The sequence below is a fragment of the Pomacea canaliculata genome, linkage group LG5 (genome assembly GCF_003073045.1).
Source record: "Pomacea canaliculata isolate SZHN2017 linkage group LG5, ASM307304v1, whole genome shotgun sequence".
NCBI classification, from domain to species: Eukaryota; Metazoa; Mollusca; class Gastropoda; order Architaenioglossa; family Ampullariidae; genus Pomacea; species Pomacea canaliculata.
In genome coordinates, this window is record NC_037594.1 from 16,320,498 (window position 1) to 16,346,236 (window position 25,739).

A 25,739-nucleotide genomic window follows, 5' to 3' on the forward strand; every position below is an offset into this window, starting at 1 on the left:
CGATAATTAAACTGTTTCATCATCATCATCATCATCATCATCATCACCTTCTCTATACTGTCACTTCCTCTTGTGCACTGCGTCATCAACGTCTGACGTAATCTGAGGCTATGACGTCAATGATAATTAACGTCACGTCACGTTAAGCTGTTTCATCATCATCATCATGATCATCACCTTCTCTCTACTGTCACTTCCTCTTGTGCACTGCGTCATAAACGTCTGACGTCATCTGAGGCTATGACGTCAATGATAATTAACGTCACGTCACGTCACGTGTCGCGACCTATTACTACGGAGAAAGGCGGATAGAGTTCTGCTGCTGTAAACTGTGAGTAGAATCAAAATATCTTTTGCTCTTTGTCCATTTATAAAAATATCAAAACGTTAGCGAAAAGCCTGTCTTGAAACTATTATAGTATGCAATATGATGAACGATGATGAATCTAGGGATCTAGCACTGTATCTTCTCAAAGTTGTCGTGCATATTCTGTGGAAAAAATAGATATTTAGAGAGACCACGAATGGAAGACAGACTGCACAAAAATGTGTAAGGATAGGAGGAATTAAGCTTTATACTTAATTAGCATCTTGAGGCTAGTTAGAGGCAGAACAAAAGAAGTTGATAACCACCTTTCACACACTTATTTTTCAACATATTTAAGTATTTTGTGTATGTTCAAAGGAGTACATTTAATAACATTTATCTTTCAACATATGTAAGTACATCTTGGTTGTTCTCAAAGTAAACAAAAATATCGTGCACCAGAGATCCTTACCAAGGATAACTTCTTGCAAGCTAAGTGATTTATAAGCTTTTTAGCTACACCGTTATGCCAGACTCTGTGTGAGGATATTTGAGAAGAAATGAAAAAGGTCTGATCATTGAATGCTATCAACACACTCGTGGCACTGTTTTCTCAATACTCAAACTGTCTGCTCGCTTGGAAGTTCGCAGACAAGATGTCGCACCGGAAACCGTATATCAGCGTGCACAAGCACCAGATGCGGTTGAAGAAGTTGTGCCGCGAGTCCTCTCTGCCCGTGGACAAGGTGCGACAACTCATCGACTACTTCAACTTCGTCACCACCAACCCTCCCGGCAAGATGCCTCGCGCCCAGTTTCGCGCCGAGATGACGGAATTGTGAGTGCCTTCCCTTTGAACGCCAAAACGAAAAGAGAAGGGGGAGAGCGGAAAGGCAGGAAGGAATCAGAATCACTTTATTGAATAGGCCATCGGCCCGTTTCAAGGGGGGAAGATAAGACCTTTAAAGGTATATACACAGAAACTGTATAGTATGCAATAGGATTGTCATCAACATGAAGGTATTTGCAATTTTTTACACTTATAAATTTACAGAAAATACAAGTACTAAAGGAACACACAGAGAAGTACGCTATTTTATGGACTGGTCTCTCCGGTCTAATGCTTTGTAGACAAATGCAGCTAGAGGGCTAGAAATATTGGTTTTGGTGTCTGACATTATAAGTTAGAATGTGAATAGAGAAGGTCTTTTGTAATTTTTACGGGGATTTAGGTTTCTCGCCAATCAGAATACATAGGACAGACAAATAGAAAGTGTGTTTCGGTTTCTTTATCCTAACAAACCGGCAGGAGAGAAAGAGGACAGTTAGCTTGACCAGAATTTCTCTAAAACTGTCTGTGACACAATAAATAAAACAGACATAATATTCGGGATAAAGCAGGCACGAAAACATTCGGAGGACTCTGTTTATTTCCCCTTTCATATCTGAAGTTAACAATTTTAAAGGGTATACCTTCTTGTCTGCTATGTCCTGGCTCGCCATCATGAAGGAAAACATACCAAGAACTATTTAATAGCCGTTATTCTCTCAACATCTTATACATAGACACAAACACGCATGTCTACCAATCACCAACCCCTCCCCACCCTATACACACATGTACAATCACTCAATTTTTCTTCTGTCCAAGAAAGGTCGCCAAATTGAAGTGCCTTGTATGACCTGACAGGTTCACTCTCAATGACGACTTCATGCTGGACAATCTGTATCGTTGCTTCGACCAGAAGAACCGTGGCTACCTGATCATGGAGGAGTACGTGCGGGGTATGGGTATGTTTCTCTCCGACAACCTTTCGATCAAGATTCGCCTCTGCTTCCAGGTGAGATCAGGTCTACAAACGTCTGGACTGCCAGAAGCTGTGTGAATGGCACTTTTTCTTATTCTGGGTTTTCCTAATATTTTTTCCTTCTCTTTTCGTGTGTACGGTATCTAAAAAATCCGATGTTTAATTCATGGCCGCTAAATCGAACTGTACCTAGAAGTTTATTAAAAATGGATAATTTAGGGCAATTTGTGAAAAAATTAAATCCACAGATTAATGACAAATAATGTATCGGGAACATCAGCGCCATTCCTCCTACGACATTTAATGTGTCCGGAAATAACCTCTTTTTTTCTCTTTTATTCTATTTTTCTTTGTGCGTGTGTGAGAAAGAAAGAGAAAGGAAGAGAGTGAGTCGGGGAAGGGGATGTGAGCTTCAGGCAGCCAGACAGCCTGACTAGCACAGGGGACGTAACTGCAAAAATTTGCACTTCGTAGTCCACTGTCCAGCGTTGACCTTTTTCGGCTAGACATAAAACGCAAAATAACGTTGGAACTGCTCACAGAATCCAATGGCCAGTGATCAAGTAAATCCACAGAAAATCACCTGAGTGCAGCGTAAAGGCCGCCTGGATGTTAACGGTTGCCCACAATAGCATCAGGGACAACTGCGACCTCAGGCTTCCAAAACGAAGCTCAAGCACGCTCTTCCATCATGGCATGCTGAGCGAGGTTTTTATCTTTGCACACGTTGATAGTTCCACCGCCCTACCTACTACTACCACAGCCTAAATAACTATAATTGCTGCTTTTCCTGATAAAGCTCTTTTCCAAAAGAAAAAAAGTTAAATAGCCAGCCTTATAATATACCCAGACGACAATCACAAACGATGTCTGTCACAGGAGGAGTGTAAGCTACTTACTTCAGACAGGTGATACAAACGAACGATTTATGTACCCTAGACGGCTACGTATAAATGATTCAAGCTACTTACTTCAGACAACTGATACAAACGAACGATTTATGCACTCCAAGCATCCCCTGCAATTGATTGAAGCGATGAACCCGAGACGCCATGATCTCGGACGCCAGTGCAAAGTATCTGCAGACACGATGCTGACACAAACACCAAGCACTCACCTTTGATGTTAGTCTGATGATGATGTGGTTGTGACTGACATGATTTCGGTAAAATAACATCTGCAGGACAGACAATAAAACTATACAGGTACAGCAAGAGGGGAGGGAATTGGAGGGAAAGAGGCGGAGGATGGCAGTAAAAGACTGCTGGCTGTTGAGCATTTCGGGTATAGTGTGTTTCTCGAGATGCACGTGCAGTCGGCAAGGCCCGTCACTGCACTGAGCTGTCGTTAGCCACAGACGTCTCGAGGTCAAGGCTGCAGGTTTATTACCTCCCTTTGCCCTAAAAGTGCACTCCCTTTCCCACTCTCGGAAGAGTTTTTGGCGAAGTTATTTAGATTGACTTTCGCAAGGCAAGGGCGTTGCGGATGTGCGAGACAAACACATGTATCGAAAGTGAAAAACAGTGCTCTCTCTTTTCTCTCTATATATATATCGAGGTGGATTAGATTGGGCATACATCATATACATATATAAAAGAGATTAATGAAATATAAAATAACATTAAACAGAGAAGCTCCACTATGACTACTCTTAAGTTCGTCATTTATAATGCAGGAGAGGATCTGCTTGAACTGGCCAGCAGCTAACTTGTGCGACTGATTTATTAAATATTAGTTATCTTTTAAATATTAGTTATCTTTTAAATATTAGTTTGCTCAATTCCTTACCTTTTGTTGTACTACACACACTTCATCTGGTGTCGAGCATGCTCTTCTTTCTCTCCCCGGGGACCCTGTTAACAGGACTAGCTGCTTTGTCGTGTTATAGTCTTAGTTGCTAATATGGCATTAAGCTCCAAGTCAGAGTCGCAGACAGGAGGATGGAGGGAAAAGTTCGCGAGGTGGTCGAGACAAAACCAATTGAGAGAAAAAGTAAGGGAACGAACCACCGGTCTGAAAGTAACGTACTAACCCTTGAATCTGTTGACTCTGACCAGCCGCCATCTTACTACTCCGAAGAGATGCTTTGCATAAACTTTCAACATTGCATGTAGTTTTTTGTTTTCTTTAACAGCTTTAATTCTTTGAATTCAAAACTATGACCTATGTTAATATGTTTATTTTTACAAGAGCTGCTTTTGATGGCTTCAGCCCGTTGTGTTAAAGCGTGCAAGGGGATCTGTGCAGGTGTGTTAGGTCAGTGTAACTACCGATTATCTGCGCAGGTGTACGATCTAAATGGCGACGGTTTCATCTCGAGGGAGGAGATATTGCAATGGCTGAAAGGCTCGCTGGTGAAGCAGTCACACGAGGATGACACAGATGAGAGCATCAAGAGCTCATCGATATCATCATGAAGAAGCTAGACGTTGTGGACCATGACAACAAAGTCAGCTTCAATGTGAGCATCTGTCCTGCTCACAGTCCCCCGAGTATCTCTCTGGTAGTGAGGGAAGTGAAAGACCTGTTAGCGTGTTACCTACTTCTATACAATTTCGTTTGCACAGGAAAGTTACCAAGTATGCTCTTCATGCAACTGTAATAGGAATGCGTTGCTCTTGTGTGAGTCTGCGTGCCTGCGTGCGTGAGTACGTACATATGAGAGCGCGCGTACGGGGTTTGCAAATTCAAATGTTTACGTGACCTGAGTAGCGCGCGATGCATCGTATATAATGGTTTTCTAAGTTTCTCATAAAATATCTGTATTCGTTGGTCTAATGTATTATGCAACTATTGCAATTCTACATCCAAATGTGAGTGTGTAAAAGAGTTGAATGTGTTAATGGCGGCAGAAGGTCTGACAGCTAAGTACTGCTCATGGTTGTGTCACTAAAGGACTTTGAAGTCGCTGTGAAGGAGGACAGCCTTCTGTTGGAGTCCCTGGGGAGGTGCCTGCCGTGTGCAGATGTCAAAGCCTCTTTTCTTTTGCTCATCAGCGGGGACGTCTCTCAAGCTCTCACCGCCAGCATCCCTAACAAACCTTCCTCTCACAAATAAAAGGAAGCTAGAGCCCTCCCTGGTGTGACCAGAAAAAAGTGAAAGGGGGAGGAATACAAGCATTGGTCAGGACAACCACCTTGCGTCTCTCAGACAAACCAATTATTTTCTTCTTTCCTTTGTTTCCTAATTGTTCTCTTAAGTTTGTTTGTGATTGTGTGATTTGTTTCTTTGGTTCCCAAGCTTTACATTCGCCAAGAAGAAAGATCAAAATCTTTGAAGAAACAATTTTCACGAATATTTTGGTAAACTTTTCTGGCCTGCTATTTACTGCCACAATTTTCTCTTTCGTTCTTCCAGCTAATTAGTTCGAAAATATCAATACGGAAGTATAAACTTAAACGTTTTCTTGTTTAATTTGTTTTTCTGAGGTTCACATGGTGTCATAAAGAGTCTTAAAGGATCGACACATCTCGCCCACTCTTACAAACACTCAGGCACAAACGCACGCACACAGATTTGTGTGTACGCACGTGTGATTGGTTTACGACGTTTACACACTGAGTGACGTGTGATAGTAGGTATCGACGTAACCAAGCAGTTTCGACCAATGGAGTCGAGACATCAGCTACAGCATCCCCTCCCTCTCCCTACTCCCCCGGGACACGCCAGCAGCGGGCAGACATCCATCAGACACCCCGAAGTTTCCGGTCGTCAGCGGTCCGTCAACTGTCCGCCGCAGAGACCCTCGCACGTCAGGCAGCGGCGGCAACCTTTCCGTGACCTCGGCAATCGTTCGTTGATTTGCTATTTCAAACGCCAGCGCGCGCATTAGTCTCGGAGAATAAGCGCGCAGACAGCAAGGGCTGAAACGAGCATGAACGATTAGGATGCTGTGACAGGAACCTACCCCTCCTCTCCACTTCATTCCCGCTCCACTGCCTCCACCCTCCTACCTTTGCCTCCGATGACGGGTCATTTTCTTCTTCTTGAAGGACAGGACGTTGCTAGCTGGTTATAGAAAGCGGCAGTTACCTTGAAATGTTGCACCACTCCTCTGAAAATGCTTTGTTAACACATGAAGAAATAGCAAAGGGAAAAGTGCACAGCCCTCAAAATAATAGGCTAAAAAGATGCATAAAAACTCCATCACTACTGTATCAATCAATCAATCAATCAATCTTCACACATAAACTAAAAGCACGTCTCCTTTAGCTCCATGATCACATTTTATAAGAATTCACGGCAAGACTTCACAACAGGTTGCACAGGTACAACGTGCCGATACATCATTGGCTGGCGTCGTCTATGCATTTCATTTGCTAGAAAAACTGTAATGGAAATGGACGGGGATGACCAGAAATTTGTCTGTGAATGAATCCCAGTCTTCTCTCCTCGAGAATGGGACGCGTTTTGCGTGGAACTTCCGTTTGGTCAATTATCATATCTGGCTAGGACAAATGAGTCAATCTTGCAGTCTCCAGGCGGATTGTTTCGTTGTCAAGACTCATTGGCTTGCTTTTAGCAGCCTTCTGGTCGCTAAAGTCGCTGGTAGAGCTTTGTACATCGGAATATGGACATGGTATTAGCTTACATCTGCGAGATTCAAAACAAGGAGAAGGGAGGCGACTCTTAAGACTGTGGGGTTTTTTTTTTCGCTTCCAAAAGCTTGCCAAAATACCTCATTGTAGACAAGACTGCAATAAATAAATAAATAAAAATAAAAAATTAACACCACGCATCAGCTGGTTGCTTAGTCACAAGAGGCTGCTGAGAACAAGAGACATACTTGACCTTGCTCAACGGCATCACCTTGGCTGGATGGTAGAGGGCGCTGGGATGAGCGACGGAGAAATGTGATCAGAGCAACTCGACAGGACGCCCCGTGCCAAAGATCGTCGCTCAGTCTCGCAAAATTCATGAATATTCGATCATTTCCAAACAGCGGTTTGTTTTTGGAGTCACTGGTGCGGCGCAGAGAGCCGCGAATGTCACATGTGGTGAGGAAATCGACTCAACTTTTCCACCGACGTTTCCAGAAACTGAAGAACGAATCAGCAGGACATAAAGAGATTGGGCACTCTGTGTGTGAGAGAGAGACCTGAGAGTGAGATAAACACGGAAAGCTAGATAGAAAGGAATAGAATAAGAAAAAAAAATTAAAGGTTACAGCATGATGGACAGATTTCTGCAAATCAGGTTGAAAGATCTGCTGATTGCAGATGTGAATTGAAATAAGTATGATATCTGCTACATTTTATTCGTTGGTAACTTTTGTCCTTTATTTTACAATTTTTTTGCTGGGCAAGTATAACTAATTGTATATAGGTTAATTTTGGATTCCACTTCACCAACACGGCGACACTTGCATTTAAATCACTGGCTAGTTGCAAGAGCGGACATTGAACGGCTAAACTTACTTCCAGATGGTGGTTCCTTTGTCCGTCTATGTACTCGGAACTGGATTTCAATGTCGTCTTCAGTATCTATAGAAGCCGGCCTCATCCTAGTCTTATCTACCAGGAACCAGCGGAGACTCGGCCCAACTCCTTTGCCCGGCTCCCTGTGTCTTTTGCTGCTCCCTGTAAGTAAGACCAGACCTGTCCGAGACAGCGAAGGAAATGGAGCCCACATCCATAATCAGATTATTTCTCTTCAGTTGCCACGGTAAAGAGGGGACAACGAGGTCCTTATCTCTCCCACCTCAAAAGAGAAATAATGAAGAACCTTCAGTCCCAGGTCCTTGGAATCTTCTTTATGTAAATACCTGCCAAGGCTGTCCTGCAGCCCCAACATTTTGCAGTCTACACACACACACGTGCTGCAGCCTCCTGTCTGCTTTTCACTTTTCTGTCCCCTTTTAAGAATGATGGAGAAATTGAAGAAGGTACACATGACTATAGTATTTGAATATTGCGAGACATTCTGGCTTTTATATAAAGAAACTGATGCCATCGTTTGTTTACGTAAATCTGTAATCAGAATGAGTTTATCAGAATGTTTCCAGAATTTTGCCATAAAGAGACCGTTTAAAAAAGAAACGAGACTGCAGAAATGTGTACAGGAAATGAAATGCATTCTCTAGTAAGTAAAATTCACGAGACCAATTTAGATAAATAAGTAAGAAAACAAGAGAAAATACCGAGGGAAAACACGTGAATCGAGACAGAGGAAGAGAAGCTAAGGTACAGCTAGTAAAGAACAGAAAAGTGCAACAAGGATGAAAATGTTAGAGATAGAAAACAAGGTAGGACGAGGAGGAATACAACTAGTAGAATCATTAAGACAAGACAGTTGAAGTCTTGCCTTCTTTCAACTTGTACAATCAGAAGGTAGAGCTGAACAGTTGTTTTCTGTACTCCTCCCTGTACTCAAGACATGCGCGAACAATAAAGTGTCTCAGATGACAGCTGAATCTCTGGAACAAGCCAGTCTGGAGTAGGATACATTCTGGCGAATAACTGTTTAACTGAACTATTCACTGACCTCACCATCACTCACTTCCATGCACACAAAGCATCCTCCACCCCATCCGACGATACGACACTGCGATACGAAAACAATTCGACCGGTGCGATATTTTTACCTCTGAACCTCGGCAACATCAACAACACAGCAGCCTGTCGAAACGCATTGTCTATGTATAATGTGATCGTTAAATTTGACGTCACAGTTGCGAAAGAAGATGCCAGAAACTTCTTTCCTCCATCCTTCCTCCTTCGGCCGCTCCTGAAAAGAAACACAGCCAACTGCCGATGACGATCAGCGATGTCAGGAAGCCTCGTTTTCACACACATTACAGCATCACGCGATCGTGTAGATCAACTGGGAACAGAAAAAAAAAAGAGGAACAAGAACTTAGCATCTAACAAAGTTTGTTTCATGAACGATTCTGACAATCAAGGCAGTGAGGATGTCAACTGTACACCGCTCCATCCATCTTTTCGCTGGTTAACCCTCATTTCCTGTCTGAACTCCATCGCGTTCATTCCTCTGCGGGACTGCCTGCTTCCTCTGAACATAACCTGTTATGATTGTGAACAATGTACGCTCCCAAATAGATGATTTTTATTACTTCCGGTGTTTGAATTGTTTCTATATTTCAGATTAATGAAGGGAATTTTGAAATGTTTAGTGATGTATATTTTGATGATATCAAGCTCAGCTCAAGTTTGAATGAAATAATTAGAAATAAGAGTAGCATACATACTTAAAATCACGTGGCTGCGTTGGATAAATGTGTACGCGCTTAAATAATAATAATATAATAATCATTCATCCCAAGAAAGTTTTTTGTCGTATCTGTAGCAAAAAAAGAGCGCAGGTTCCGACAGCAGGCAGACATCTATATGTACATCTCCTTGGAATAGAAGACAGCGGTTTAGTTCAGCAAGCCGGCAGTTTCCCAGAGGACACGGTCAATGCTGAAAACGACATCATCCACAAAACCCTTCCCAGCAGCAATACCTCCATCTCCCCTACCCCATTCCTCTTTCTATAGCAACTACATCACCCTCCCAACCATCCCCTCTTCTTCAGCTGCCCGCCAACCCAGAATAGAACCTGCGAGATCTGTAATGGGCGGCAGGCCACAGAGAGAAAGAGAGTGTGTAGCAAAATCTGGACTGGGGTGGTAGGAGAGGAGAGGGGGAAGTGATGAGGGGACGAAAGAGAGGCGGGGGAGGGGGGCAGGTCTGAAGACAGGAGTGACGTACCGATGCCATCCTGGCATCTTCACGGGACGGCAAATGCCAATTACAAGAGAAATGAAGTGACGATGAACACCTCAAAGGTCTCTTCTCACGCAGTATTGACTAGCGCTGATGCGGTGCTGAGACAAGGACTGAAAAAAGCGAGGCGAAGACAAGGTACCGAGGAGGGAGGAGGAGGAGGAGGGAAGAGTTTCGTCTCTTGCTCACGGCGCGACAACTCGTGCCAGAATGAAGCGTCTGCGACGTGATTGTCTGAAGTTGTAGTTCCTGACGAGGGAGTCGCGCGCCCTTTACTTAGGTTTCTCCTCCGCGTGACGTCATCGCCTTTGAAGGTTGCGCCGTGAGTTGATTTATTGATTGTAATAAAGGCTGGGAGGAGATCTGTTGGAATATTGGACAAGGAACAAAGAATGGCACTGGGTTATGATTAAGGAGCTGTGACGTCCTGCCTGGCTTTTTTCACATGAGAAAACCGTCTTAGGTCCGGCAGGTTGTCTGCAGTTTTGTCATTCTCTCGGAAGCAGTCAGCAACCAGATATATATATATATCTCACACAAACACACACACACATGCACAGACAGACGAGCATCTGCTCATAACCCCAACCCCCATCTCTTTCTGAACAGTTATAAAGAGAACCGTCAGTAAATATATGATACCCCCATCCTTGCACGTGTATTGAGAATATTCCAATTTTTTTAATATCGTGAACGCCATCAATTATGTGGTATAGCAAAAAGAAAAAAAAAAGCTGAAAAAAGAAAATTAAGAAAAGTGAACATTCTCTGTCCTTGCTAGTCTCTGACTTTGAAGTCGCCTTTTGCAGACCAAAGAGATGGATGTGAGACAAGGTGAGCTCTGTCTGTTGGAAATAAACAGTCAAAGAAGCCTCTTGGCAGTAGAACAAAGACTGAGCAACAACATCTTTGTAGTCCGACTTCGTACGTCACTGTGTACAAACCTATCTCCATATCAAACTTGGACGGCTGTTAAAACAGACTACATTGCAAGCAATGTTATGTCTACCCAACATGTGCGGAGGGAAAATAATTTGTCGCGGCTAAATATTAAATTTTAGCTTGCAAAGCTGCATCTCACCAGTATTCTGGTTTTGGTCGACTGGACTGTTGTTATTGTTATTATTGTTTATTATTGTTGTTTGCCCTGTTGATGTTAGAGGTTGCAGTAGTCTTAGATCCAGAGTTGGTGCTGGTTCATTATATTAAAAAATGAAACAAAAAAAAATGAGAAAGGAAGAAGAAAAAATGATGAAAGTGGAGGGAAGCCGCATCCATTATTAGTTTATTCCTTGTTTATCCTCGAGGAGCATAGGGCCGAAGCATCCACTGTACAAGTAGCATATAGTGAAGGAAAACAGTTATTTGATTTGAATTTCAGTATAACACTGAGAGTTCAACAAAAAAATTCAGAAGCAACACACAACATCAGTAACATTTATTTGTCAATTTAAAGACAATTTATTTTATTCATAACACCTAGTCATATTAAAATAAACTATAAATGCAATCTTGCAAATAATAGAGTAAAAGTCTCGTACAAAAGAAAATAAAAATTTGATAATAATTCTTGCAAATTTTTTATTGATGGTAAAAATACAGATTTTTATATCATAACAGTGCGTTATATTTTAGTGTAGGCGGAGTGTTTTGGTAATGATATCTTTTAGAAACTAGTTTTCAATATGTAAAATGAAGGTATTAGAAGATAAAGTGAAATTTGCCTCCAAAACTAGTTGTATTGCAGTTCTGGCATGTTTGGTAATGCAGTTTTTACATAATGTATATAGGCTGACTGATAGGTCACGTTTGAAATACATTTTTATACAGGTAATCATTTGATAACCAATGTAAGTTCAAAGCCAGAAACCAGAATATGTTCATTGTCTGAATAGGAAGTCGACCCTGTTGCCTGTTGGTCAGGTTTAAAAAATATTTTATGAAATAATGGTTAAAGCTTATTTATCATGTCCGTCGTTAGTGGATGCCAAATACAGAAACTCGACTAAAAAAAGGAAAAGTTATAGAATTCTTTACTTTATGACTAATTAAATCCTTGCTGTGGCCAAAGTGCAACTGGAGCGGGTTGTTTGTGGAGAGATAGCCATGAGGGGTCAAGCAAACAGGTACGGAGGGATAGGTGGATCAGTTATACACAGAACACGCTAGCCGGGTAGCTAAGAGGTGACTCCCAACGGTCGACGAAAACACTGAGGTTGGCGCCAAAGACATCAGTAACGACTCGGATGATATCGAGCCACTCATCCGGGATGCTACAGAGCCAGCCGACAGTTTATGACAACGGGAAGCGTAGGCCGACTGCAAACACACAGACCAGTGGAAGAAGGCAGCTAGTCATGAGGACTCAGTTCCCTCAGTTACCATCAGTAAGTCATCGAAACGAGAAGGCAACGAATCGAAGACAAAAAGACAACCGGCCGAAGCGAAAACAAACTTATCTTCCATTAACCAAGTTGTCGATACTGTTTATCCGTTTGGAAGCCTGTTGATGCGGACGATTAATTCTAATTTGTGTAAGCAAATGTAATCAGTTGATTTAAGGAAATAAAAACACACCAATCAATGAAGAGAGAGTGACAGCAGAGCCGGCAAAGTAAAGTCCTCCGTCTTCTGGACCCTCCCTCCAGCTGCCGGGCCCCTGTGGATGCTCATTGTGCCGCCGGATATATCGGAGAGCTTTGCACTTCGCTCGAAACGTGTCGAGCTGTTTGTTGTGATCCACAAACTTTGGTGCGCGGCGTGCTGGGCAAGCAGCGAGAGGGAGATGCTTAGTCAAGGGGCTAGAGGACGAGAAGAAAAACTGTTAAGACAAACTGTTAGCAAAGCCAAAGCCAGCGTCAGAAACAATGTTATGACTCGGAAAAAGTCAAACATACCGGAACACGCGCAGAGCATGTACACACACACAGAGAGTAAAATAGTAATAGATAAGGGGGAGAAAGAGTGGAAAATAAAGGAGGATAGAACGAGAGAAATACCGAGATGGAGAGAAGGAGAGAAAGAGAGAGGGTGAAAAGGACTCTGTGAGCAGCACGCGCCACTGTTTCCAGGAGACAACGTTTGCTTTTGGATTTCCGGCTGGATGTGCACAAATCTAAAAACAAATATTGAAATTTTGCAACGGCGAACATGACAATCCATTGTAGCAAACACAAAAACATTACTTCCTAGTTTTAAATTAAACAAAATATTTGACGACTTCATTTTTATATTTTTCGAAAATCCAAGGCTGTTGATTTTTAAATGTGCTGATAACACGTGACATCCAGCAAGGCCTTGTAAACAGTAACTCTACAAGAGGGTTGAGTAGAGGTAATCACCAGTGAACGCGGGAAAGTTGTGACAAGGAAAGACAAACAGGTTGAAGGAAACGAAAGAAAACTCTCTTCATGTACCTCTGACATTATTAAATTTTATGGAGGGTGTGAGGAAACTTTCTGGAACGTTTGAAGTCTGAACTCCTTCGATGAACTTTATTTCACCAACTTTTGAAATGATGGGGAAAGGATTCAAGGACTGCTGTACACCAACAGGTTGTAAGAAATAAATGTGATTGTGTGTGAGAGAGAGATGCAGGTAGGTGATGGGAGACATTTGTTCATGTATATGCCGTTAGTGTTGTTGGTCTGTTTATATTTTGTCTCTGATAGGTGAAATTCAGTCTAAAGTTACTTACTTTTAACTTATTTCACCCAGACCCAAATTTGACATGAAGATCCTAAGAGGGCAAAAACCTTTCCTTTTAAAACCAGTCGACAGCTAATGCCATGAGAAATTTAACCAATTGACTAATGACCATTGTGTCTGATACGTTCTGAAACTATGTAAAAAAATTTCATGTGTCCTTTCGCCTGTCGTCACAAAACAAAATAGATTACACAGATGTACATTTGTAAGTCAACTTGCCTTTCATCCATCAACTTCCAACATGCTCATGTGCGCATGTGCGAATAACTGACGAAGTTCTCGTGTGTGGACCAAATCGTACAAATGGAGATGGACCAAATCTTGTTAAGCAGCTATTCTGTGACCATCCGCCTCTTTAAGACTGACACTTGTGGCTTATAGCTATAGCTATCGTTCTTGATATGGATGTTTGTCTTCACCTGCAGCTCTCCTCTCTCTTCGCACCTTCCTTGAAGAATCATTTCTACAAATCTTTCAGTGACCTTTAAAAAGCAAGAGCTGGAGAACAGCTGCAAGAGATCGCTTCTTTCACGATTTGAAAAACTCGTGATGGCTCTTTTGACTCCTCGTGCAAGCAGCTATATATAAATTTCATTACCGAAAAGTGGTGGATGGAAAAAATTGGATGAAGCAAAGAGGAAATAGGGGACAGGGAGAGAGAGAAAGAGAGACGGATGCTCGACCGTCGTTGTTTACCACGCCTGCATCATGTCCTACTGTGTGTGCGCGTGACAGAATGGAATCACGCGCTCCAGCTGGCATTGTGCGCACGTGCAGGCAGGTTGATAGACGCTGAAAAGCGGAAAAAACGGATCAAGGTGGTCAACCGTAAAATGGTCCGACGACTAGAGAGACTGTCTTTGCACCGTCGTGTGGCAGCATCCACCCGATGAAGGGGACACTACACTACAGGAGTCAACCCAACGTCAGACCACGGTGGTGGTGGTTGTTGCTTGGGTGGAGGGAGTAGGGTTGGTTGATGGCAGGGTGAGGGTGTTTGTGGAGTTGATGGTGATGACGGAGGTAGTGACATTAATAAAAGTACTCTCTCTCCTCTTTGATCAAATCTTCTAGATTACTATTTTTAATTATTAATACTTACAAAACACAACATCATTTAATTTTTTTTTTTTTTTTTTTTACAAACTTCAGCCCTACAAACAAGCCTCCGTCCATGCACCCATACAACATGCATACATACACAGCTCACGCATGCATTCACACACACATACACAAACGCACGCATGTACATATGCACACAAGAAGACAGGAAAGCCTCACCCCCATCCTCTGAGCACACTAATTACCGTTCAGCTGTCTAGGCCGGCCAGCCTCAGTACCGCACGGGGAGGCAAACACGCTTGTCCAAACAGCGGCGTCCGCAGATTGTCCCCATAGCCGGCTACCCCCGCGGCCGGCCACAGGGAGTACTTATTGTGCAAAGTAAATTTGCCTTCTGCAGACAATATTGGGCGCAGCCTGTTAGAAAGAAGAAACTCTTTCCTCCCTGACCCATTGGAGATCGGCGGCGGGACCGCATCGAGTAGTTCAATACAACCATCAGACCTCGCCGCGGTCGATGTGTAATGTAATTTCTGGCCTTTTTTTAAACTTTCTTTGAATTTCCTTCTTTCTTTCTTTTTAATCTCTCCGCATCATTTGAGAGTTCGAACTCCCAAACCTAAAATGCAAAACCTTCGACGATCTCTGGCCTTTTATTTATTTTATTATTATTATTATTATTATTATTATTATTATTATTATTATTATTATTAAAGATCTATCAAAGTTAAGTAAATCCTTCTCAAGGCGAAAGGTCCCTTGAGTTCATATATCAACACAGTTTTTTTTTCAAACAATCCACTTCCAGTACAATTTTTCGAAATCTTCACCTTGTAGGATGGAGAGAGGGAGACAAGAGGCATGGAGGATAAATGTTCTAAAAGACGTCTTCGTATTGCTGTGCAAAAGTTCTCAAATGGCGTGACTGCAATGAAAAGGGGATCTGCGAAACACAGCAGGGCAAGAAAGAATTAAAAGCGAAGAAAAGCAGTTGATGTGACTTAGTAAACAGAGACGTAACCACTGTAAACAACAAAAACTGGAAACTACACATCATGAGCATGGAATGACGCTAAAGAAGGTCATTAAGACATCAAACATGTGACAGAAGACGAGAGCCAAAGATTAAACAGAACAGAGACCAAAAGATTTCTTGGATGAAAATAAAACGACGTAATTGGAAAAAAGATGATAAAGGTATCTTAGTAAAAGCGGCAAGATCCAAGGAAAATGTAAATAGTTGAAAAATGCACAGCAAGAACGTTTTTAAAAATCGAGTTGTAGACCAGTCTATCACACAAATACTTGCTTGCGCTCACATGCAGCCTGTGTGTGTGTGTGTTTGTGAGTGTGTGAGTGAGAGAGAGGGAGAGAGAAGAATGGCATCTTACTGTTTAAAACTCGGTGGGTGGGTAAAGAGAGAGTGAAAGGAGAAGTGGAGGAAAAAAGGGAGTGTCGCCACACTGGGGGACAATTTGAGGAAGAATCAGTTCCAGTACTGGTTCAGAACGTTCTGTATCGCCAGCCAAGCGATCACTGGTTCTAAATTAAAGACAGTCCGCCATGCTGGAGGTATTGTGACGGCCCTCAATAATCTCTTGCTTTTCACTGCGGCGTCTAGCCATCTTGTAAGCAGTCTCCCATCGCCATGGTCCTGCAGGACGCCTGAGTTGGTGGACAGCTCCAACAGTAGTCTTTGATGAGCAGCCTAATGTGGGAATGCGTAGAGCAGAAACCATAGATCGACCTGTACTACGGCCCGGGGCTGTAGTTTGTGATTATTATCTTGCGCGACCTTGCCTCCATTTCTTTCACGTCGATGAAGACAAGGACGATTTTCTTTCCCTCTAACAATTTTGTAAAGGTATTTAACATTTATGGTACACGTGGGTTAGTCTAACAGAGCCTGTGATAAAAAATACTTGCCTCTTCTGTGAGAGAAAGAGAGAATGCGTGTGTGTGTGTGTGCGCGCGTATATACGTGTCAGCTTCGTAAGTATATTTGCTTAGAAGCATTAAACTGTAAATGAAGAAAGAAAGTGATCAAAGTGATTAAACGGGAAAACCGTTAGGGTTTCTTTACTGGGGTTACTAAAAACACTGTTTACTTGTTACCTCACATCAGCTAGAACACATTTGCCATCGACTAGTAACGGCAAGTGAGTTGTTTGTTCATGTGTCAGTCATCGTCTAGAAAAAAAAAAACACCCTTTTTTCTTCTTACCTGGGTGACTAATGTATCTGTTGACTATTTATATCTACTACTGCTTTTAACACGTCAGATAAAATACATATTCTTCTTAATGACAATGACACAAGGGTTATAATGATGTTGACTGGTCTCGACACGTGAGCTACAGTGAATATGTTTGTTTACTGCTTTCCACACATCGCCTATATATAGAATACATCTGATTTTTATCGCTTGACGTGGAACTTCCGGCCGAGAAGAAAAGAAAAGTAGCGGTCGCCTTGAGGAGAAGACGCCTCCCTCCACGCACTCTTTGGCCAAAAAGTCACAAAAAACGATTTGGCACTTGACTGCCGGAGAGTGGCCTGCCCCTGTCGTTGGCGGCAGTAAAAGCGGGAGAAGGAGGCTGACTTGCATTTTCATCAAGTTCTGACCTGGGGACATGATTTGTCTTCCCCTAGAGGACGCTGGAGTAGCGATCGATAAAAATGTAACGTGTGACCTGTGGATAGCTCCAGGGATGGCTGGATAGAAAAAAAGTTCATGAAGTTACAGCGATCTCTTTTTTTCCCATGGATCCGTATTCTGCTGGTGAGGTGTAAAAAATTGCCGTTGATCATTATCTGGCGCGCGTGGTTATGCGTGTGAGAGCGTGCTTGTTTGAAGAGGAGAAGGAAAGAGTGAGAGGACACGTTTTGAGAAGACTTTGAAAATGCTCTGTACAGCTGTGGCATCCATCTTTATGGTAATTTGACAAGCATGCGAGTACACATATAAGAATAGTGAGTTCTGTAGTCTTGTTCTTTGCATTACATTTCAGATCAAGTGTCAAGAGTGTGATGTTTCTGGTTCTGCATTATTGACGTCATTGTGCAGCTCGTCCACGATTTCTGACGTCAAACCTACATCTGACGTCATCCGTGACGTCATGAGCTAGAACTCGAAAATGTCTGCCAAACGAAAAGGTCAACATCTTCATGTTGCATCTTCAAGAATCACAACTCAGACCACATACTCCATCTCTCTCCCTACCACACGCACTCACGCACGCACTCACGCACGCACTCACGCACGCACTCACGGACGCATACCTATATCATCGCGCTTGGTGTTCGGCTCCTTGGGAGGTTCATCATTTCTGTTACTCGGTGTCCTGTTGTAAAGATGAAAGGACAGAAATACTGTGAAGATGAGGAGGGCAAAAGAGACTACGGCGATATGGAGGCCGCCACTCTCGTGCCACGCCTCATTTCTGATCTGATCAGCTGCCTGAAGTTTGGGCTATTCTCCTCCTTACCCGTCTTCTATCCCCCCCCCACCACTTCGCCAACCGTTTTTCCCCCCTTCTGCTCCTTCGCCCAGACGCCGCGCCTCTTTGCTTGGCCGGGGTGGTGGGAGGCTGAGGTTGTGGTGGAGTTGGGTTGTGGTAGGAAGTTCGGGGCAACGTGGAGTGATGGATGAGTGGTAAGCTTTTGCGCCCAGGTCCATGGATCGAGATTCTGTTGAATCATTGACTCGCCCCACTCCTCAAGCCCGCTGGATGAGGGCACACGCTGTGGCTTGTCTGGCTGTCAGTCACAAGATTTGTCCGAGCCTCGTCGGGAGTATATCTAATGCGTTTCTTTTTCTTTGGCCTGCTCACCCTCTACCCCTCCTTCTCTCTTCTCTTCCCCCCTTCTCTTTAACTTTTCACCAGTGCCGCCACTCCACCTCACCCCATCCCCAACTTGTTCGGCGTTTTCTCGTCTCATTTTATGTTCTCGATATCTTTTGTGTGTATGTTTACAGCATGCCCAGGGAGTATATATTACATTTCGATTCACGTGTGAACTGTTACCGTGTGCAGAACATATTTCAGCTTTTTTGTTTGTTTATTTGTTCGTTCATCTAGGCCGTTAGAGAGGAAAAAGAGCCGAGGAATGTAGATCTATATATACCTGCGTGTGTGCGTGTGTGAGTGCGCGGGGATCAGTAGAAGTGAGTACGCGTTCATCTCTGTGTGTGTGTAGAAGAAGCGAACAAAGGTGACAGAGGCTCTCTTCATGAAGGGCTACTGCTGTTACGCCTGACATGCTGTATCTTTGTCCTTCAGTGCGGCGATAACAACAAATTCTGAGTCACAAAACTACAAATTTGATAGTACAAAGATTAATTGTAAGTCTCAAGACTCCGTACGTTTAGAAAAAGCGGTAAAATTTTATTTCACAATAACTGCGAAGTTTTAGTTCACAAGAATAACAAGTTTTAGTCCAACAGGGCCACAGTTTTAGGTCGCAAGCAGAACTACAAGTTTGAGGTCACAGAAGAAGCAAGGCTCTGGGTCAAAAGAACTGCAAGGGTCTGCTTTCCACGCTGCTGCAAACAAGAAACCTTAGCGGTTCCTGCTCCTTTCCTCAGTAGTCCTGCTTCTTGTAGATGACAGACATCAGCGGAGTAGTAGCTGTATCAGCACAATTTAAAATAAAATTATTTTAATGTTGACGATTTCTAACAGTTTCTTTTTTGCCAGTCAGCAGCAGTGGCCATTTTGGCAAATATTATCCAGGAGACTCCCTGGCAGATGAACGGAAAATTAAAACACAAATACAATGCTGCCATGTGTGGATGGATCATTGCCTGCATATCATCGTTATTTTTTTTTTTTAGATCGCTGCATAGCATAAACTATGATGCAAATGTGGATTGAAAAACAAGTCGATGCAACTAAAACTGCATGGAATGTTTTAGAAAGTAAATTGTAGGGCGGAATAACGAATCTTTCCTCTGCGTCCTTGTAATGATGTTTTATGATCTCTGTAATAGTATGCACGGACAAAAACATTAATGTATGCATAAAAATCAGACTCGAGCATTTGTATATCATTTTTTATTCCTACGGAGTCCGAATAGCATTCGTTGTTTCTTCGATTTCAATAAATTTTGATCACTGTCTCGTCACCTCTCACTCTCAGAACCTCGACGAGAAGACACTGGCAATAAATGATCCCTTATGTAACAATGACTGTATCTGTCTGTCAGTCTCGTTGCGTAACGACTGTTCTTTGAAGAAACGGTTGCCATTTATCACCAGACCAACGTCAAACTCAAAGCTTTTCATATTCGTAACGACCCCATCTCCGAAATATTTATCCCTTCTCACTTTACCCCGTTCTCCTTCCTCCAACCATCTCCCCCGTCACCACCCTGAAACACTTCCACACTAATAGCCCTACCCCCTACTTCCGCCAACACCCGGCGCACCCAACGCGATATGTCCACCAACCAGCTTTCTTCTTTTTTCCAAAGACACCTTTCACTGCAGGCCATCCTTTCGCTTTTCTCCGTTTGTACCTCTCAGCTTTTTTCCCCTCTTCTCCTTCTCCCCTCTCTTTCTCTCCTTCTCTTCTCTTCCACTCCCGTCCTCTTCGCACGCTCTTGGCAGATTGTAAAACGTGTCGATAGCGGTCCCTGAAAATAAGCGGGCTGTGGCGGCTATTCCTGGGCGCGGATCTGACCGCGACTTCGAAAATCGTTGCTACTCCATGCATTTCTAATGCATGGCAGCTAGCAATCCTCTATCATCGCCACCACCTCTCCTTTTGCTTTATGTCTCTCCCTCTTCCACCCTCGGCAACCAACTCTTTCCCAGACCCTCCGCTGAGCTCTTCTCTCTCTCTCGTTTCTGTATCTCTTTCTCCGGTAATAACAGTTCTTCTTGTCACCCCTTAGCCCGCTCTCCTCCCTTCATGACGCATGCGCAAACGACCAAGTCTGTGTACTGGCATGTGCAACGTTTTCAATACTTTTTTGTCTGTGCTTTTTTTTTTGGGGGTGGGGGACGTTTGATCGGATGGGGGGTCGAGCCAGATTTATCGACATCTACTTTCGTTGTATGTTATCGATTCTGACTATTCGGTTTCTTGTCGACGCCATCCTTTGTCTGTCTACACAGCAGTGTCATCGCCCAAGTGTTGCTCCAGATGGTGGGCAATGCCAGGATGCTGTAGCTGTTAGCCATTCCAGAGTCCTGCCTGTTCTCGTCGTTCTTCTGGCGATGGCGTCCGTTTCAGCAGCGACGACATCAAGGCCTGCAGTTTGTAGACAGAAAAAAATCATGTCTTCTACGCGAGACATTGCCCTCACGTCCAGTTGACTAACATCTACCGTGTGTGTGTGTGTGTGTGAAGCATATAAAAGATCGTCAAGCGCGCAATTTGGAAAATTAGCTCCATGTTCCCTCGATGGATTGATAAATAAATAATAGCCAATAAACATTGTCCCTTTGAAAAAAACCTACGACACCCTTCACCGGGTATAAATTTAATTCAAACTTTTGAGGAAAAAATGGTCAGATATTATCATGTCCTTTTCCTTAAAACAAACAAAGAAACAAAAAAAAAAAAAAAAACAACCCCTGACAACGTTTTTAAAGCACGATACTAGAAATCCTCATGCTGTAATTCGAACGCGTTTTTGTAAGGACATCAGATGCTTACACGGACATTCCTTCTGTGCGTGTGTGTATGTGTTGTTGTTGCTGTTGTTGTTGCTGCTGTTGTTGTTGCTGCTGTTGTTGTTGTTGCACGCCTGCACTATTTTATTTTGAAGCAAAATTTTGGAAGTGTTGGTGTTCAATACTTAAAATGATTGCTTGGAATTTATCTTGAGCTTGGAAACCATTATCTCTTTCTTTATAACACGCTTTAGGAACATCTTTGTTCCCGTTTCCTAAAGGTCTGCAGCTTTTCAAAGAATATCTCCTTCACACAATGAGTCTGCTTCACTTTCTGGTTTAATTTGTTGTTATTGTTATTGTTGTTGGTTTTGTGCTTTTTAAATTTTGAGTTCTTAATTACAATCACACTGTTTTGCTTGCATATCATTTCATAGTGTAAAAGAAGGAATGAAAGAAAAAAAGGGACGGTGGTAAAATCAAAAATAAATAAATGAAGGAAAAAACCCGATCGATTGACAAAGAAGGGAATTGTGAAGGGCAAAATGAAATAAAGAAAACAAAACAAAACAAAACAAACAAAAAAGCAAAAACCAGAGGCAACAAAATTAAACAGCAGCAAATTATGCAATTTTTGTGGTGTTCGACTCAAGGAAACTGATGCACTTTGCTGAATCGTATTTTTGTTTTCACAGTCTGAGACACGCTGTGATGAACAAGCTTTCAATCACCCTGCTTGTTTTCTTTTGAAAAGAACAATTTGGATAAATTTTGAGGCAGCTAGCTAACAGCACTTAGCTGAATACAACATATAGAAGTAGATGACAAACCACTGACTAACGGCAATTAGTTGAATATAGTATAAAAAAGAAGGTAGATTGCAAATTCTTTTATTCTTTTGTGCAAAACATCATAAAGTTCAGCCCCATGGAAAGCCCATTATTGTGCCCGAAGGTTGTCGATATGCGCAGCAAATAATCCAGGGGCGATGCATTTCCTGCGGAACTATAGCCTGGACAAGAGCGCGCTAAACATGTTCTCGAAGTAATATTCGTTGTATTATTCCTCTCGATGTTTTATGACTGGGTGAGAAATAGCTTCACGGTCATGCTGAGCAAGAAAAACAAAGAAGTTCAATTTAGCTCTTAGCGTTCATAGCTGTGTGGCTCTGTGAATGAACAAAGATTTGTCCGGAAGTCTTGACCATCGAAAATGAAGTAGCAAGAAAGAGTATTACTCTCTCTCCCTCTTCTGTGTGTGTAACAGTGTAGCAGTGTAACAGATACAAGAATATTCTGGAACCAGATACAAGAATATTCTTCAAATTGACCAGTGGCATGCAGAGTCGCCAAATAAGAAGTTTTTATTACCTCTGTGCTACAAGTTCCACCTTAAACAGTGACAGTCACTCGCTTAGACTGATTCTGTTTCTAGCATACGTCATGGCGTCCACTTTCCGCGCGATCGTCTTCATGTCATTGCAGCAGGTCTAGCATCACGGACTTATTGTCTAGTCTGGTTGCAGGCAAAATCCCTCCCCACTCACCCCACGCGTTAACTTCTAGAACGAGGCCAAAGCACAAATTTGCTTCCGGTTTAAAATCAAAAAGTTCAGACGATGCAGGCTTTCTGTTGTGTTTTTAGTTTATTGGCTCTCAGTCGTGGGAAGTGGCGGTAGAGGACTTTTGGCAATAAATTAAAAAAAAATGTAATTCAGTAACAAAATGATTGCAAGTCTATTGCTGATTTTAAGAATGTAGCTGCTGTTTCGGATATTAAACTGTTAAATGGTTCAAGACTTGACAGCCGACAACTTCACGAGAGGCTCAGAGTTGGTCTCCCCTAGCTAGCAGTCCAGAGATATACGTCCGTGCGTGCACCGATGCAAGTTGTCCGCTTTGTGTAGTCATTGGCAAGCTGCAAACAGTTTTATGCAATAACTGGCATCTCGCCGACCTCATCATCGACATGTCACCGGTGCGAATAATTCATTTCGTGTAAACCCCGATATATGTCACAGACGCAGTATGTTGTGTTGGTATGTTCTTTGTACAAGGTGGTCCACGAGATCATTTGCAATATAAGGACAGAGCTACACGATTGTAGCGTCATGTATGTTATATCTATTTAATGATAGACAGTGAGATCACACACACTTATACACATTGACCTTTTCTGTTTCTCCTCCCTCTCATCTGTGTGTGTGTCTGTGTCTGTGTGACCATGTATATAATAACCGTGTCAGGGGCCTATACACTTTAGTACAATTCTCTCAGCTTCTGTTGATGTTATAGCGTTTCATGATGACTGTTCTTTGTTGTTATGTATCTTACATGATTGTACTAACACAAGTTGGTTTATTTTCACATGACACACTCAAGTCTATGAAGAAGATAATGTAATGGGTATGACTACTGTTTACTTTCCCCTTGAAATGGCTCAGGTCTAAGTAATATAAGTTAGGGATCTCTTTATCTCTCTCTTCTGTTTCTTTCTTCTCTTCTCTCTTTATCTTTGTTTTCCTTTTCTCCCTTCTTCATCGTTCTCTCTTTCTCGATCTTTCTTTCATAAATCTCCTCCACTCTCTCTTCTATTTCCCTCTGTTGTTTCTTCCTCCTTCCTCTCCCCCCTCCTCTTTCCCTCTCATCTCATCTCTCCTCCCTCTCCTCACTATGCCTCAAATGACGGGGAATTCACCAGGGACTTCGATCTCTCGGTTCGAAACTAAAACCTTTCCACCAAACTGTCGAGTTTGCAGCCTCACCAACTGTTTACATGTCTGAAGTGGCCAAGCGGGCTAATTTGGGATGTAAATGGCGTCTGATGCAGGAGAGGCAATCGCCGGAACTGACTAGCCGGTCTCCCGACGCCTCCTGCGTCTGTACAAATAATGTACACAGGGGCCAGCCCTGTGATTGTAAGGCAGACCACATAACCACTACTACTCGGGCAAGACAGAAACACCCCTGTACCTAGCCAGTGTAATCTTGCACGCGTCCCCTACATAACAAGCACCACTACTGCTTGAGTATATAATTATTATCAAGAAACAGAAGTCTTTAACCTCCCCGGCAAATGGGAAGGACAAGTAACATCATCCCTCACGAGTGGCTGGCGTGCGCAGAATAAAAGCACTAAGTATAGATAATTAAACAACTTGTTTGATGCCATATTGTGTTTGTAGTTGTGACAAGTCTTCATGTAATTACAAATTTCATCAAACCGCATTTAAAGCAAAACTAAATTCGATAAAAAATCCATGACAATGAAGAGTACTTTTTCGGTATTTAGAATATTATCAGATAGATTATTTTTCTTTCTTGGGCGATTAAAATGAGGATGCTAACTACAACATTTTGTTAGGAGTCTATAAGTTTTATGTATTTAGTGGACTTCTGAAATATTTATGTTTTAATTTACCTGTGTTTTCATGTAAACGAAACATAGTTTAAGCTCGAAGGATATGCCAGATTAAAAAAAACTGCACTCAACGGATGGTGGAAGAAAAGATGATTTACTCGATAGAGATAGACATTAAGGGGTTGGGGGATACGAAAATAATGAGCATAGGTTTCACAAATCTTTAACAAGAGTGAAAGAAGAGATGCACCTCGATCAGTTCCAAAACGTGCTTGTACATCCACTACATCATTTATTGTTCTTTTGCTTTGTGTGTGGCTTAGGGGACCTGGATGCACGCAGATGTGTGCTTGAGTGCGCTCGATGTCACGCCAACAAGAAAGAAACAGTAATTATGGTCGAGGTGCTTGCATTATTCCATAGCCGCCGCTGGCACACGAGAAACGCGAGGACCCACGCTGTAAAGTTTCCCCAGACAATTTTTTTTGTTTTTTTTTCTGATTAGTGCGTATCGTTGTGAGGTGGGGTGGGTGGATAGATTGCTTTAAAAAAGCATTGCATGATTATTAATGTCCCAGTGACAATAAAAAAAAAGAAAAGATTTTAAGGTCTTCGCTGTTTTGAAAATGATCGAAGATGGATTTGATTTCTGGCAACTAATTATATATAAATGCTCCAGTCCACACAGATGACTTAATCAAGCTCCGGCTATTGTAAACTATATCCGCTATTAGCTAAATTCACTAGCTAAATGTTTCTAACAGCAAGAAAATCAATTCTCGTTAGAAATCTTAATAGCATCGGCTAAGCAAAAGGGACAATAAACCGTTTATACTTAAAGCCGACGCCCTTACTGAGTACTAGAGTATGGGCAATGGGAGCAAACTTCTTTATCCTCCGCTGTATACGGCATTACGCCCCCTGCAAAGCCTTATTATTATTATTTGTTTTCTCCCTCTCTCGCTCTCTCAAAAGACACTGTAAAAGATTTAGAGTAGGAATCTACATATTAAACTTTTGACTAGTAATAAATGCTACAGCAAACTAAGAGAATGTGAAAGAATTATAAATTTTAATTATAAAAAAAAAATTTGCTGCGAACCTAGTGTTCAGTCCGCAACTATTACGCTCTGAAGGTGACTCG

At 42.4% G+C, this 25,739-nt stretch overlaps 1 protein-coding gene and 1 long non-coding RNA gene across 2 annotated transcripts; both read left to right on the forward strand.

Annotated features, from left to right (window-relative positions):
* Positions 1-230: 230 nt before the first annotated feature.
* Positions 231-5,576, forward strand: LOC112565310 (EF-hand calcium-binding domain-containing protein 1-like). The gene is given in 6 exon segments (XM_025240700.1): positions 231-331; positions 952-1,145; positions 1,998-2,148; positions 4,401-4,509; positions 4,512-4,576; positions 5,011-5,576. Coding segments are annotated over 5 exon segments (669 nt in total). The 5' UTR covers positions 231-331; positions 952-963; the 3' UTR covers positions 5,173-5,576.
* An 11,568-nt stretch (positions 5,577-17,144) lies between these two features.
* Positions 17,145-21,133, forward strand: LOC112564509. The gene is made up of 3 exons (XR_003099234.1): positions 17,145-17,394; positions 17,624-17,768; positions 20,735-21,133. It is a non-coding gene; the product is annotated as an uncharacterized LOC112564509 (long non-coding RNA).
* The last annotated feature ends 4,606 nt before the right edge of the window (positions 21,134-25,739 follow it).